General features: G+C 38.0%; 2 protein-coding genes across 6 annotated transcripts in view; one reads left to right on the top strand and one right to left on the bottom strand.

Annotated features, from left to right (window-relative positions):
* myo1ea (myosin IEa) overlaps positions 1–3,748 on the top strand; it is a 56,626-nt gene extending 52,878 nt beyond the window's left edge. Inside the window, exons 25-29 of one of the 2 annotated variants that reach the window (XM_032518471.1) lie at positions 9–98; positions 185–389; positions 1,427–1,462; positions 2,518–2,687; positions 2,810–3,748. In XM_032518471.1, the coding sequence (XP_032374362.1) occupies positions 9–98; positions 185–389; positions 1,427–1,462; positions 2,518–2,687; positions 2,810–2,886 (578 nt within the window). In that variant the 3' untranslated portion in view covers positions 2,887–3,748. The remainder of the gene's footprint in view (positions 1–8; positions 99–184; positions 390–1,426; positions 1,463–2,517; positions 2,688–2,809) is intronic. The other variant, XM_032518544.1, reaches the window with a different exon arrangement.
* Positions 3,749–7,816: 4,068 nt separating this feature from the next.
* The window catches only part of rnf111 (ring finger protein 111), a 32,241-nt gene continuing 26,067 nt past the window's right edge, over positions 7,817–13,990 (bottom strand). For 3 of the 4 annotated variants that reach the window (XM_032518671.1, XM_032518764.1, XM_032518850.1), the window contains 4 exons: positions 13,448–13,543; positions 13,094–13,180; positions 12,553–12,656; positions 7,817–9,337 (listed from right to left, as the gene is read on the bottom strand). In XM_032518671.1, coding sequence (XP_032374562.1) covers positions 9,220–9,337; positions 12,553–12,656; positions 13,094–13,180; positions 13,448–13,543 — 405 coding nt within the window. In that variant the 3' untranslated portion in view covers positions 7,817–9,219. The remainder of the gene's footprint in view (positions 9,338–12,552; positions 12,657–13,093; positions 13,181–13,447; positions 13,544–13,990) is intronic. The other variant, XM_032518929.1, reaches the window with a different exon arrangement.

The following is a 13,990-nucleotide window of genomic DNA, read 5'->3' as shown; positions in this document are numbered from 1 at the left end:
CTCCTCAGGCCCCACCAGGAAGAGCTTCTCTCAGGTTCGTTCCAATGGGTCCAGAACTCACCAGAACATCCCGTCGAGGGCTGCACCGGGACCTCCAGGTGCAGCGTTTACATCAACCATCTCACAGGATTTGAACAGGTTCCATCCATGTGGACTGTCTAAAACTATCTTTTTTTTGTTGCAGTTGCTCACCAGAATGGTGGCCCTAAAAACACTAACCACGTAGCCAATCAGAGGAACTCCCAGCACCACAACCAAAGGAATCCCTCTTCCGGCAACGCAACACGCCCTTTCCTGCCCAGCAACGCCAACCAGCTGAAGGAACAAGGCGGCAGCCGGCTGAAGCCCAACCTGGACTGTCTGAAAGTCCCTGATCAAGGAGCTGCAGGGTGAGACACTTACACAACACACAGTAAATTAAAACACACAAGCTACAAAGTACATACAGGGGTAGAGAAAAAAACATAAACACACACACACACACACACACACACACACACACACACACACACACACACACACACACACACACACATATAGATGACGTCAGGAAAAAGGGACTTAAACTTTACTTCTACTACAAAGGGGGATCGTATTAAACTGAATACAGTTTGTGTATTTTGTCAACCCTTCATCTTGTGTCTTCCTAACTATCTCTGTTTAGTGTACACTTTGTTGTCCTGCTTTTGGAGACTTCTTCCTATAACGTATGAAATAGTTTTGCAGTTTTCTCATAATCTGTGTGCAGGTGAATTAGCCTCTTTGGAGCTATTTTTGATATATTGTGTTAAAACAAAATCTCATAGTTTACCCACCAGAATCATATGTTAGTGTCTTGACATTTTACTGCTTAGAAATGGAAAATCTCAGTTTAACACAACCAAAAAAAACTAAAAGTGTGTGATTTGAGTGATACAAAGGCTGTTTTTCTGCACCAGAAATGAGTTTTGTTGGTTCTGTGGTGATGCAATTTTAACTCTACTCATAAAAATGTTGATTGTCATTTTCCCATAAGGCCAGACACTCTTTTCTACATCCATTACAGGGAATTTGATAAGTATGACTCACACATTTATGTGCTGAGGCCACTTTAATAGCTGATGTAATGCTAATTATCATTCAGCCTAATATGACTCAACTTTGTAGCATTTAGTTTACACTTAAAGCCCTTTCCCATTATGTACTTACATTCCACTGTCTACTCTGTATACATGTACTAACACACATAAAATCATTTATATTTACAAATTTGTGTTTGTATAATGTGTACATAACTGCTGAATGTGATGTGATAATGTTTGTATGTCTCACTTCCCATTGCACACACACATTTTTATATTTCCACAGGTACCATAGACACACACTTATACACACACGCTTGTATTTCTGTAATTTGGCATAATTTGGATAATTTATTCTTTTGTAGCAATGGAGACAGACGGCCAACTTCAAATGGAGGAATGTGAGTTGGAGTGTTTGCAGTGTTCTGGGTGGTGGTTCCGGACTAGAAAAGCTTTCAGCAGCAGGATATGTTGATGGTTCTTCTCCTTTTTTTAACTGCAAGAAGACAAATTTCTAACTTTTTAAAGAAGCCAACTGTAGTCCGCAACTAATATTTCATTCTCTGCTGCTGCTCAATTTCTTTGATTTCAAATGGGAATTATATTGCAATTCATTTCAATACGACAGATCTTTCATTTTGTTTAATGAAAGATTCTTGTAATGAAAGAATCCCTGCTGTGCACCTCTTCTGATCCCTCATTTTAACCAGGGATCTATTTTTATTGAAGATATGAACATTGAAGATGAAGAGGCCTAAACATTTTTAATCCATAAATGCATATATTGCAGATGTATAAACTAACTATTACCACTTCAACGATTCAGAATTGTTTGATCCTCAGTTAGTTGGAACAGTTGACTCAAGTTGTTCACTCTCATTCTTAAGAATTATATTTGGCATTGTGTTAAAAAACTAATTTAAAAAGAGAATTTACTGTATACATACAGGGTTTACAAGTAAATGAATACAGCCATTATAAACAGAAATCTTAAAGACACCACTGATTCTGGATCAACACTGTGTTCTGAATGGTTTCCTCAAATTTTGTGAAAGATAAAATGTGTAATCAATCACCATCTTGTGGCTGATTTGTGAACAGCAACAGCTTGTTCAAATGAAGGAGTAAGCATTATCTGACATGTATTTATCCAGGAGGGTTCACAGTTGATTACAGCTTGACAACAATTTGGTTCTGACAGCAGTGGAAAAATCGAATTGAAGTCAACATCTTTTACATAACAAGATGGTGATTATGCACACAGGTAGTGTTTGGTGAGATGTACTTGGTTAAAGTGTAATAGTCCATTAAAAACACCACCTAAAAACAACTTCTTTTGACTTAACTTCACAGCCAACTGCAGCACAGTGAGCTGAACTTTTTACACACTGTAGCGCCCTTCCGCAAAGGTTGACACATATGTGGTTTCCCTCTTTTTTATTTTATAATCCCTCAGAGCCCACAGACCATCAGCCAGCAGGCCTGCGCCGGGAGGAGGACGACCCAAACCTGCACCCAAACCCAAACCCCAGGTGCCCCAGTGCAAAGCTTTGTACGCCTATGACGCTCAGGACACAGACGAGCTCAGCTTCAATGCTGACGACGTTATCGACATCATCAAAGAGGGTAAGATGGCTTGCTCCTTTTTTTAATCCTTTTTGTTATATTGTAATGTACTTAAATATTTGTGAAGATCTCAGTCAGATGTTGGCTTGAAGTGGGCCATTAATTTTGTTATGTCTGTTTAGATGCATCTGGGTGGTGGACAGGACGACTTCGTGGAAAGCAGGGACTTTTCCCTAACAACTATGTCACCAAGATCTAGGAGCTGCCGGTTTACAGCTCAAGGATGAGAGCCTGCTGCGTCCTCGCTCACCCTCCCAAGAGGACGGGATGGAGGTTACAGTCAGAGGGAGAAGCACTGTGAGAGTCCTCTAGGAGAGAAACTCACACTTCCTCCACTGCTGCCTTGGAGTGAATGAATGTAACTCGGTTACACTACAAGACCAAAAGACCGTCAGGCTTGAAATGAGGTTTTGCTTTAAAGACAAGAAGATTGTTTGACCCAGGGGTCTGTTTTCTTCCTCAGTCCCTTTTGAGTACTGAACAAAACTATTTATTGTATTTATAGCTTTCTGTGTTCTTCTTACTGTCATTTATCTCTTGCTGAGGATTTGAGCTCAACCGTTTTTGAAGCATTGGAATGAGGTATGCTTAATCTGTGGGACCAGGCTGTGATTTTTATTTTCAAATGAAGGTTTGTATTGCTGAATCAAAGGTGATCGTCTCAGTGGCACAACTAAAGCTACTGCTGCTTTACCAGGAATATTTATTTTGTTGCAGAACTGTAGCTACTTACAGGGAACGTCATTTCAGTAAATCATCACACTGGGATTTTTAAGGATTTTAAATACCAAAGCGAAAACAATTTTAATAGGTCTGTTCCACATGTGGAAAACAAAATTAAATGCAGTCAAGTGGTGAATCATCTGGAGAATTATTGTAATCTTTAGTTTGTTGTTGTTTTTGTTTTCCTATCACACCAGCATATTTTAGACAGAGTAGAGGCCATGTATACTGTAACTTAAGCATGTTGTCTGTGGTGTATTAGCACTTTATTGGTACAGGTACTACCTTGGACACAGACATCTTCACTCGTTCATGCCACAGCTGGAAAGTCAAGTGTATGTAAGACAGGTCGCAAAGCGAGCTGTAAACTGAGTTATGAAAGAGTATCATTTGTTTACATTAAATGATAAAACAGGCATTTTAGATCTGATTCTGTATATGTGTTCATATTTTAGGAGTATGTCTGTTATTGGTTAGAATTTAAATTAATGTTTTTGTATTTTTCTGAAGGATCTCTCTGCTTTTGATACTCACAGGGCTACTGTATTTCCAGTTCAGCTACACATAGATAATAATGGTTATCCTCAAAAGTTGTTTTAGGTGAAAGAATTTTGTTGACATTTTCCCGTAGCACTACAAAGAATTCCTTTTGCTTCTACAAATCTTTTGCACTGCTGTTGCATTACTTACACATTCCTTAGTATATATATTTTTTCAATCAAGTAACCATATTATGCTGTAGTCAGTAAAAGAACAGCTGGGATTTCAGTCATAAATCTTGTGCATCATCAAATAGCATGTAATATTGTACATTTAACTGCTTTGTTTTATTATCAGAAAGGACATTAAATGAACAGTGATGATCAATCAAGATGTTTGTTTATTACCATATTCTTCTGGACTGCAGTCCAAGATTTTACAAATACTGAGATCATTAGTTCATTAGGCTACTCCAAGAGACCAGACCCCACTAAAAAATCTGTCAGGGTTTATTTCTAAGCAATTGCTTAGCTATTTTTTTTTACATTTAATAAAATAATTTAACTGTTTAAATATATAGTTTTTGGTGAATGTAATTGTTTATATAGAAGCATGTTTCCCTAAATGATTGGTCTGAAAATCTTTACCTTTTCTATAAGGGCTGAATTGTATTTTTTATAATGTATGCATTTCATCCACTTTTTTAATAATATATTAAAATTGTGTCTGGCAAAATCATGACAGAATAAATTTTTATCTAACTATGTGATACTTTTCACTAAGATGATAAAGTTTTTTTTTCTCCAATGAACGCAAATAGACCTTTTCCATTGATGCATTTTGGCATGCCACAGCAGAACAGCACAGGTGTAACTAATCAAATGAACTGATGACTGTCTCACTGTCATTAGAGACACCTGCCCTGAAGAGCCGTCGTTAATAATATTAGTAACACCTGTGCTTTACCTGATATGACAGGTCAAACTCTGTTGTAAAAAGGTCCAATTTAAGCAAAAGTCATTAGGATTATTATATGTGGCGTAGGTAGGATTGTAAAGATCCAGGATTTAGCCCAAAAATTTGAACATCAACAACTTCTCAGTCCCTCCCCCTTTCTGCTAAAGCCGAAATGGTCTCCTAAGCCCCTCCCCCCACGAGGGCGAATGAATATGTGTGCCTGAGAAGTGATTGACACGCAGTTAGACAGACGGATTCTTTTTTTTAATTACCTGCTTCATGTAGTTCTATTCGAACATAAGGTCAGTTTCAGCAAATATGACAGAAAGTTAATTACCTTTAAAAAATCTTACCTACTGCAGCTTTAATTTTTGGTGAGTACCTGGAGAGAAACCTTAAAATTGAAAGCATAGTGGCCGGGTTGGCTCAGTAGGTAGAGCAGGTGCACATATAGTTAGAGGTTTATACCTTAATGCAGAGGTCCAGCGTTCAAATCTAACTCATGGCAATTTCCTACATATTTCCCCCCTTTCTAACATAACTGTCCTGTCCATTAAAGGCGGAAAAGCCCCCAAAAAATTGGAAGAACAGAATATGCTGCCAAGGGCAGCACATCAGGTATTTGTATAGGCTCTGTTTTCTTTTATAGTTAATTCATTGTCACATCATTTCTCCAAAGACTTGATACAGTACAGCTCCTCTCAAAGTATCTTTTTATTTCTTATGTGATCACCGAGAAATTCTTGGTGGTATATGGACACCTTTTGGCGGCAGCAGGTACAACATTTGATTTTGTTTTTACTTTGATGTACTGTATTAACTTCAGGTTTCACATGAATTCTTTATTCTGTTATTAGGTATACGCCAGAGTTGGACTGTGAACACAAAATCTTTATTTCATTACAGAAAACGGACCTCATTGAGTTTCAAATTCTCCAATATCCAATGATTAAAATTGCCACAGATTAAATTAAACATTTGATCAGTTTTCTTTTACGTAACTATATTTCAAGCTATCATTTAGTTTTGTTGGAGTTACATATTGTATTTTATGAGCCATACTGTTCTAAAGCACAGTGGGTGAATCTTCCTCTGTTGCCTCTTCTCTCTTCCAGATTATCTCAGTATGTCGGTTATAGTTTGTGGGTTTTTTACGCCCTGAAAATGAAAGGATGAAGATGATTTTATTTAATGCTTTACAACGCGTTCCAAATTATTATGCAAATTGGAATACAGTGTCATAAACATTAAATATTTAGTTTTTAGAATCAAACTCAAGGCTGGTATTGTGTCTCTGGGCTCTTTGGATTACTGAACTCAATCTCAGACACCTGTGATAATTAGTTTGCCAGGTGAGCCCAATTAAAAGAAAACTACTTAAGAAGGACGTTCCACATTATTACAAAGGCCACAGGTTTCAAGCAATATGGGAAAGAGAAAAGATCTCTCTTCTGCAGAAACGCATCAAATGCCTTGGACAAACGTATAAAACATTAGATATTTCATGAAAAAGTAAACTTGATCATCCTACTGTAAAGAGATTTGTGGCTGATTCAGAGCACAGACGGGGGGTTTGTACAGATAAAACCATAATGAGGAAGGTTACTGCCAGAGAGCAGCTGCTAAACTGCCATACGAAGCAGCAAACAGGTATTTGAAGCTGCTGGTGCTGCTCTGGAGTCCCGCAAACCTCAAGGTGTAGGATCCTCCATAGGCTTGCAGTTGGGCATGAACCTAGTATTCGCCCCCCCCCCCCTAACCTATGACCACAAGCAGAAATGGTTGCAATGGGCCCAGAAATACATGAAGAGTGCCGTGCAACCCTGGATGGTCCAGATGGAGCAGTGGATGGCCACCATGTCCCAATGAGGCTGCAACATCAGCAAGGAGGTGGCGGAGTCATGTTTTGGGCCGGAATCATGGGGAGAGAGCTGGTAGGCCCCTTTAGGGTCCCTGAAGGTATGAAAATGACCTCGGCAAAGTATATAGAGTTTCTAACTGACCAATTTCTTCCATGGTACAAAAAGAAGAACCGTGCCTTCCGTAGCAAAATCATCTTCGTGCCTGACAATGCACCATCCCATGCTGCAAAGAATACCTCTGCGACATTGGCTTGCAACTCTGATGTGCATAATAATTTAGAACAGTGCATTTTTCATCCTTTACGCCTAGTTCATAATCAGAGCTTTGTTCCAACAAAAATATTCTACTATAGGTGCTTTATCTATTGATAACAGGGAGAAACCAATCATCAAAATAAACAAAAGGTCAATAGAGGCACCACGTATAAAAAATCTAGAGCATGTAATTCATTTAATAATCATTTTTAACATACTCATTTGGTTGACATTTTGTTTATGGGGAAAACATTCATTTTTAGACCAAATTTGATCATTTATAACACCCACAAAGGGCCCCAAGATAAATTTAAGGGGTTGCATGATGATTACCACAAGAGAGCAGGAAAAATAAATTACACATTTCTAACACAGTTATGCTTTTCCTTTTAATCTTTGCTTTTTGTAGTAAATCACTGAAGAGTTTTTTCTTCAGGACCCAAAATAACACAAGGAATGAAAAAACTGGAAACAACTGGCAGACGATGGAAACCTGTGCTGCAAAGGGAAACGGACTGGCCGTGGTGATGAAAACTAAAAGAGGAATTTAAAATGCTGTATATTTGGACAATTTTTGTGCAATAGTGCAAACATATGAAATTAAGTTTCCAAATCAATAATCATTTCAACCAAAGTAAAATAAATATTAAACTGGAACTGAAATTGTGTTAACTCTTAAAACTTACTGAAACAAGCTTGTTTTAAAGATTACGCTATCTTTAAACTATAGTCAGTATTTGACATACTTGATCTTTTAAGACGTACACGTACATTTCTTGAAATGTTTTATCAACAACCCAACATTTCCTCAAACATCTGGTTTTCAAAGAGGACACCAAGGAAAGGACTCAATTAAGAGTTATCCAAGTTTATTAATATTTTTTAAAACTAATATAAATCCCACAGAATATGATCCTGGTGCCTTTAAGTCAATGAATGCATGGATACCTGCTTTAAGTACTGCATTTCAACACTCAATTCAAAATATTTTTTTATTTTTATTTTCCTTTTTAAATATTTATCAGAGTGGAAATACATGGCCTTAGTGCACTGTCATATTCACTACTATTCTCCTACCTTTTTCTCTCTTGTGCAAGTATATGCGAAGTGAGTTAGTCAACAGTATTAGTGTTTTTCTTTCTGCAGCAGCCAAAATGGACACTGCTGCTCAACTACAGAGAGACAAAAGGGAGGGTGGATAAAATGGTTTGAAGTGTGAGAACAAACAGTAAATATTTATCCCAAATTGAGCTGTGTATTTCCCTCTGAACGCACGCACACGCACACACACGCACACAAATGCCACTGCCGGTATCAAATTGACAAAATGATCCCAGGTTGCAGGCTCACGTGAAATGTCTTACACACGTGTAGACCTGAGATCATCTTACAGAAACCAGGTTAACCATCATGAGCCGCCCCCCACAACAAAATTAAGAAAAGATTCACAGCAGGTCCCAACAATCGTTCAGTTTAGAAAGAACAGTCAAGAGAGGGATGTGACATTCTTTTTCTTGTTCTCTAAAATACATCAGATGATGGTGCTAACGGTGTTTTTAGTCAAATGAAGGTGCTGGAGGGAGGTGTATTCGTAGCAAAGCATGTGCATATTCTGGGAGGTGAGGTGAACATTGGAGTTTATTTCCACTCTAGAAATACTGGGTGTGCACTAATACAGCAGCTGATCTGTTAACATATTTCCCTAGTTAGGAATGTCTTGATTTACTTAAAAAACATATTTCACTAACAATCCACATCTTCTAAACTAATCAATACGATGATTGGTAAAATGAATCCTGCAATGTTTGTTTTTTTAAAACTGGAGGGTGACATTCTAGTAAAGCAAGGCATTAGGTTTACAGAAATGCATCTTTACTAGAGCAGCTATCCTCACCTGCGAGTTGTTAGGCTGTGTTAAGCCCACGTTATATGTGCAAAGAAATGCATTGCAAGGAAACATGCAGAGAAACAAAACAAAAAATGACACTTGAGGAAACAATCAAAAGCTACATAAAAGCTTTATAAATACAATAAAATCTTAAACCCTTAATGGAGAATTCTAGCCGTAGTAATATGCGATAGCTGGCACTCTAGGCTCAATGCTTTTTTGTCAGGTGTTTTTTTTATTTTCTCAAAGTAGAGCTGCGCAGGTAATTCATGCCATCTTTGGTTGACTGCAGTACTGAAGAGAAAATTAATATGATCTCAAAATAAATTTTCAACAAAAGGGGTTGTTAAAAAAAACAAAAACAGCATCAACTCTCAGCAGACAGCTGCGCCTCAATGTCCACTCTGCAGATGGGGCACTTCTTATTGGTGAGGAGCCACTGATCCACACACAGCTGATGGAAGAGGTGCATACATGGTAGGCGCCTGGTGAGGGAACACAGAGGCAAAGATTCAACCCAACAATTAATTGATTGAGATGAGCCAAAGACTGATACATGTGAGCTCCATTGTTGTCCAGAAACTATTAAAAAAAACATACCAGTGAGCCTCAACTTTACACTGGGTGACATTTTCCATTGTTATCATTATCATGACGATGGGCACTGTGGTTTATTTCGATCAATCTCTGTCCTGCTGCTGTCAATACTCACTACAGCACCAAATCCACGGCTGAAAACAGTCCCCAATAAAATACACTATTTGCTCTTTTTTTTGGGCACCATTTGTTACACTCTTATAACAAAAAAATATATATATTTGTGACCCAAATTATTTAAAGATTTTCATTTTTATTAAAAGTTATTGTAGATATATAGATTTATTTTTATTTGGAGTAGTACTTAAGAAGATTTGGAAAAGTGTCATGCCTTCTAAACCTAAAGAAAGGAATTGATTAAATTCACTTTATGTTACGATCGGTAACGCATTTCTATTTTAGTGAGGTACGTTATTGTCACGTACACCTAGCAAAATGAATTCTCTGCATTTAACCCATCCCTCATGGAAGCAGCCATTTACAGCGTCAGGGGACCAACACCAGGTCTGAGCCAGTGCCTTGATCAAGTGCACTGACTGGAGAACCTAGTTTTTTTTTTTGATGGTGGAGCACCCGGAGGAAACCCACGCAAACATGGGGAGAACATACAAACTCAACACAGAAAGGCCCTGAACGACCTGGATTCGAATCCGGAACCTTATTGCTGGGAGGCCACAGTGCTAACCATGCTGCTGGATGTTAAGATGAAAAAACTGCATTTCTACATTTCTACAGTTTAACTGTGATCATTCACCAGCATTAAAAAGAAATCTGCTGTACAGTCAGTTACTGAGGATTAGACGCAGTTCTGATGAATCTTTTGAGTCACAAGCCAAAGTGATGTGTGATCACTTTAGAGTGAGGTGATATGGGTAGGAATTACTGGACAATCATCTCAATAATATACGTATGTAAGTTCAGCGGTTAGACTTACTCAAACCTAGGTCTAGAGACATCTCTTCTCAGGGCCTTGCATTCGTATCCACTTACAGTCTTATATCAAAGCCAGTTAAACAAATAGTGTGTATACACACTGGCACATATTTTATTTTATTTTATTTAACCTTTATTTATCCAGGTAAACTGTTTGAGAACCAATTCTCATTTACAAACATGACCTGGCCAAGAGGCTACTATATTGAAGCGTGACCCTGAGAAATTTTTATAAGAGGTCGTCTTACTTAAGAGATCACTTAGTGAAGTCATGTTTACATATAAGACCTACTCATTTTCTGTCTTAGATCCCTAGTGGAAATTTTCCTTGTCAAACCTGCATAAACTGTTACTCTATGATTAAGGGTAATACATTCACCCATCCCAAGTCTGGTGCTGACATCAAGGTCAGGGGCAGAATCACATGTAATACTAACTTTGTGGCTTACCTGTTAAAATGTCCATGTAATTTGTATTATGTTGGGAAAATAAAGAGTTAAAAACCTGAATTGTTTTACCTGTCTTTTCATTTCAAACTCTTTGGATTTCATTCATATTTATAAAAAATGTTCCCATGTTTTTCCATTTTAATAGTTTTTTCATTAGTTTTTTATTTTCTTCATTCTGTATCTGGATCTGAGTCTTAATTTCAATTTATTAAGTTTGTGATAGTTTTCAGAGCAGCCTTTGTTTGTTAATTCTTCAAAAAAGGTTTAATCTTTATAGATTTAGTTTAATTTTTACAGTAGTTTTAGTTGGGGCTAGATATAGTGCTTTGGATGTATATACTGTAGCTGCATAAACTGACAAAATGGTTAATTGGAGAGCTGTTGAAATAGCAAGGATGTTTATTGTTTAATCTCTGCATTGCTTTAGTGTCTGACAGGAGGAAATTGTAGGCATAGAGCCATCTCCAGAGGGCTGTACTACGAAGCAAGATTTGGCGTTGACGAGGTAACTTCAGGTCAACCCATGGATTTGTGTGTCACGATGGTGGATCACTTGTTACCGGGTTGAATCACCGTGGTAACTTATACTGAACACCTAACCTGGCCGGGAGCAGGTTATGTTGGAGATTAGAGATTAACCGGTATAAAAGCATTTCCTACTGACCAGTCAATATTTGTCTGATAAGGGTGTCACCGTTCTTAGAACACACAGCTTGTGCGGGACCGTGGTTGTTAGGGTTAGTGAAGCCGGGTAACTGAAATAAATCCAGGGCATGTTGACCATTCATAGTACAGGCCCCAGGCCTCTGGAGTGCCGATGTTATGTCGGTTCTAGTTCTGTCAAAAAAACACTTTATTTTTCCTTTATTTTTCTGGTTGGTTTCTTTGGCCTTATAATGTAGTTTTAGTTAGTTTTTATGATATTTTAGTTAGTTTTATTCAGTTTCAGATACCAAATTTATTTTTCACTGCTTATTTATGTTTTGGTTTGTGTTTACTAACCCTGATCTGGATTGGTTGTGGCTCCCTCCGCTGGGATTGATGGGTTAGTTGCAGATGATATACTCCACCTGTGCAGTATTGGTTGTATAATTACACCCACCTGTGTATGGAGTATTGTTTGTAATTGCCTGTGCACACGCTGAGAAGGAGCGCTGCCCGAAACATCCGTTATGTGACAATACATTTAATCAAATTGGAGTGCTGTCGTAGTAGCTTTATTTATGATTATTCACTTTTAGGATCCAAGACCCAGACTCAAAAGCTTTCTAAGTATCTACGTGAGTTGAGCGCATCCAGTCTTATTTTTTTTATAGGTGATTGTAAATAATTTAGCAAAACCTCTTTTTTTTTAAACCTTTATGCTTTTTCCTTTTTCCTTTTAAACCCTTTAAAATGTTTAAAAAAAAAAAAAAAAGAAATATTCTGAATTATAATAATTTCCTTTTTTACCAACAGAGGGCAGAAAATCCTCTTAAAAAGCCTGAGTGAGTGCCAAAAACACAGTTCCATTAGGCCGGTAATTTTTAAGGCACTCTGGGGTTTTCTGTTGATTACTATCCCTTGGGGTTTAAAATAATATATATCTCAAGAGAGAGACTTTGGCAAAATGGAACCACTACACCTGCCATCCCACTTGTCACACCCCAGAAAGCATAATTGAACACACCCAAAACTGTAAGCAACAAACAGCACAAACACCCAGGAGGGGAGCTATTTACCTGACGTCCTCCCCCTCCTCCAAAATTGACAGGCAGATGGTGCATTTTTCTTCTGTGTCTTCATCTGCCCCCTCATCTTCATCCTGCTTACCATGCAGCTTTCTCTGTTTGTGAGAAACATTTGTAAACATAATTCTTTATATGCAGCATCGACCGGTAGCTGCTTCATTACATATTATCCTATCAATCCACTCTCTCTGTAACACATTAAAACTGCTCAAATTAAACACTTTGGTAACAAGTACATATTAACTTTATTTAAAAACATAATATTGCCTATAAAGAGGTAACAATATTTAGAACAAACATTTCAACAGAAAACATTTAAAAAAAATCCTTTGGGGACAGAGAGAATGGTCATTTTGTCTTGAAAACAGAAAAAAAAAACCTTTCTATATAGTCTCTATGCTAAAACAAATGAAAATTATCCAAATCAAGTTATTCTAGAGCCGAATTCCCTGGCCCCCAAGACTAATACTAACATCTACTGTACATTTGAGCAGAGACATGTTTCCAAATTGATTTGTTCATTATTTCTCACCGATTCTGGGGTTGCGTGCATATTTTTCCCAATAGATGCCCAAGCTTCAGGGGTTAACTGTTGGTCAATGTCTCTCTCCAACACCTTCTGTATTGGGTGGCAGGGTGTTAGATTGCTTGTTTAGATACATTTAGAAACTTCTAAGGAAACTTTTCCTCATCAATGTCTTCACAGCTGCAATCTAAAACACACTACAGTATTTGGCTAAACATCAGACGTTTGAAATGAGCACAAAAGACCACTGTGCACTCTGTCCCAGAATAAACTGTAACAGACATGCACAACTATTTAAAGTATCTGCAGAATTCAATAAACAATATACATATACCTACACACACATTCATAGGTTCTCACCTTTTTGTACTTGTGTGGGTAAGTGCACCTCTCTATGGTTCCCTGAGAGGCTCCTCGGTTCACAGTCCCCAGTCTTTCCTCTAAATGCAGCAGGTCCTGAGTGGATGCAGTATAAACAACACGCTATGAGAATCAACATGTGGATCAAACCACCAACATTATGATTGACAGACGATTGTAGGCAACGTAAGATTACGTCACCATCCAACACGCATTAACTGTATATATAGACGACTAATCTAATGGTAATTTAGCCAGCTAGCACACCCCTGTCATCTGCCTCAGTTTCCCGGTGCTGCGAGGCGTTAGTCGAGATGAGAGCTGACAACAACCCCGATGACATATCCATTCCACAGTCAGCCCCCAGCCAGCTAGCAACCATCCCGGTCAGCACTTAACTCCGGTGCTAAGGACATTAACGGCAGTTTACTGAACCGTTGGGAAACAAAACACCAGCCACCCGTAACGTTACACCTCTGTCAGAGTTACCGGTGCCTCCTCTTTCGCTTTTAGTCATCTGTACAGTTAGCTAAATTTACTAGA

Source organism: Etheostoma spectabile, chromosome 1 (assembly GCF_008692095.1).
Source record: "Etheostoma spectabile isolate EspeVRDwgs_2016 chromosome 1, UIUC_Espe_1.0, whole genome shotgun sequence".
Taxonomy (NCBI): domain Eukaryota; kingdom Metazoa; phylum Chordata; class Actinopteri; order Perciformes; family Percidae; genus Etheostoma; species Etheostoma spectabile.
Note: the sequence above shows the minus strand (reverse complement) of the source record. Positions and strands in the feature narration are given on the sequence as shown.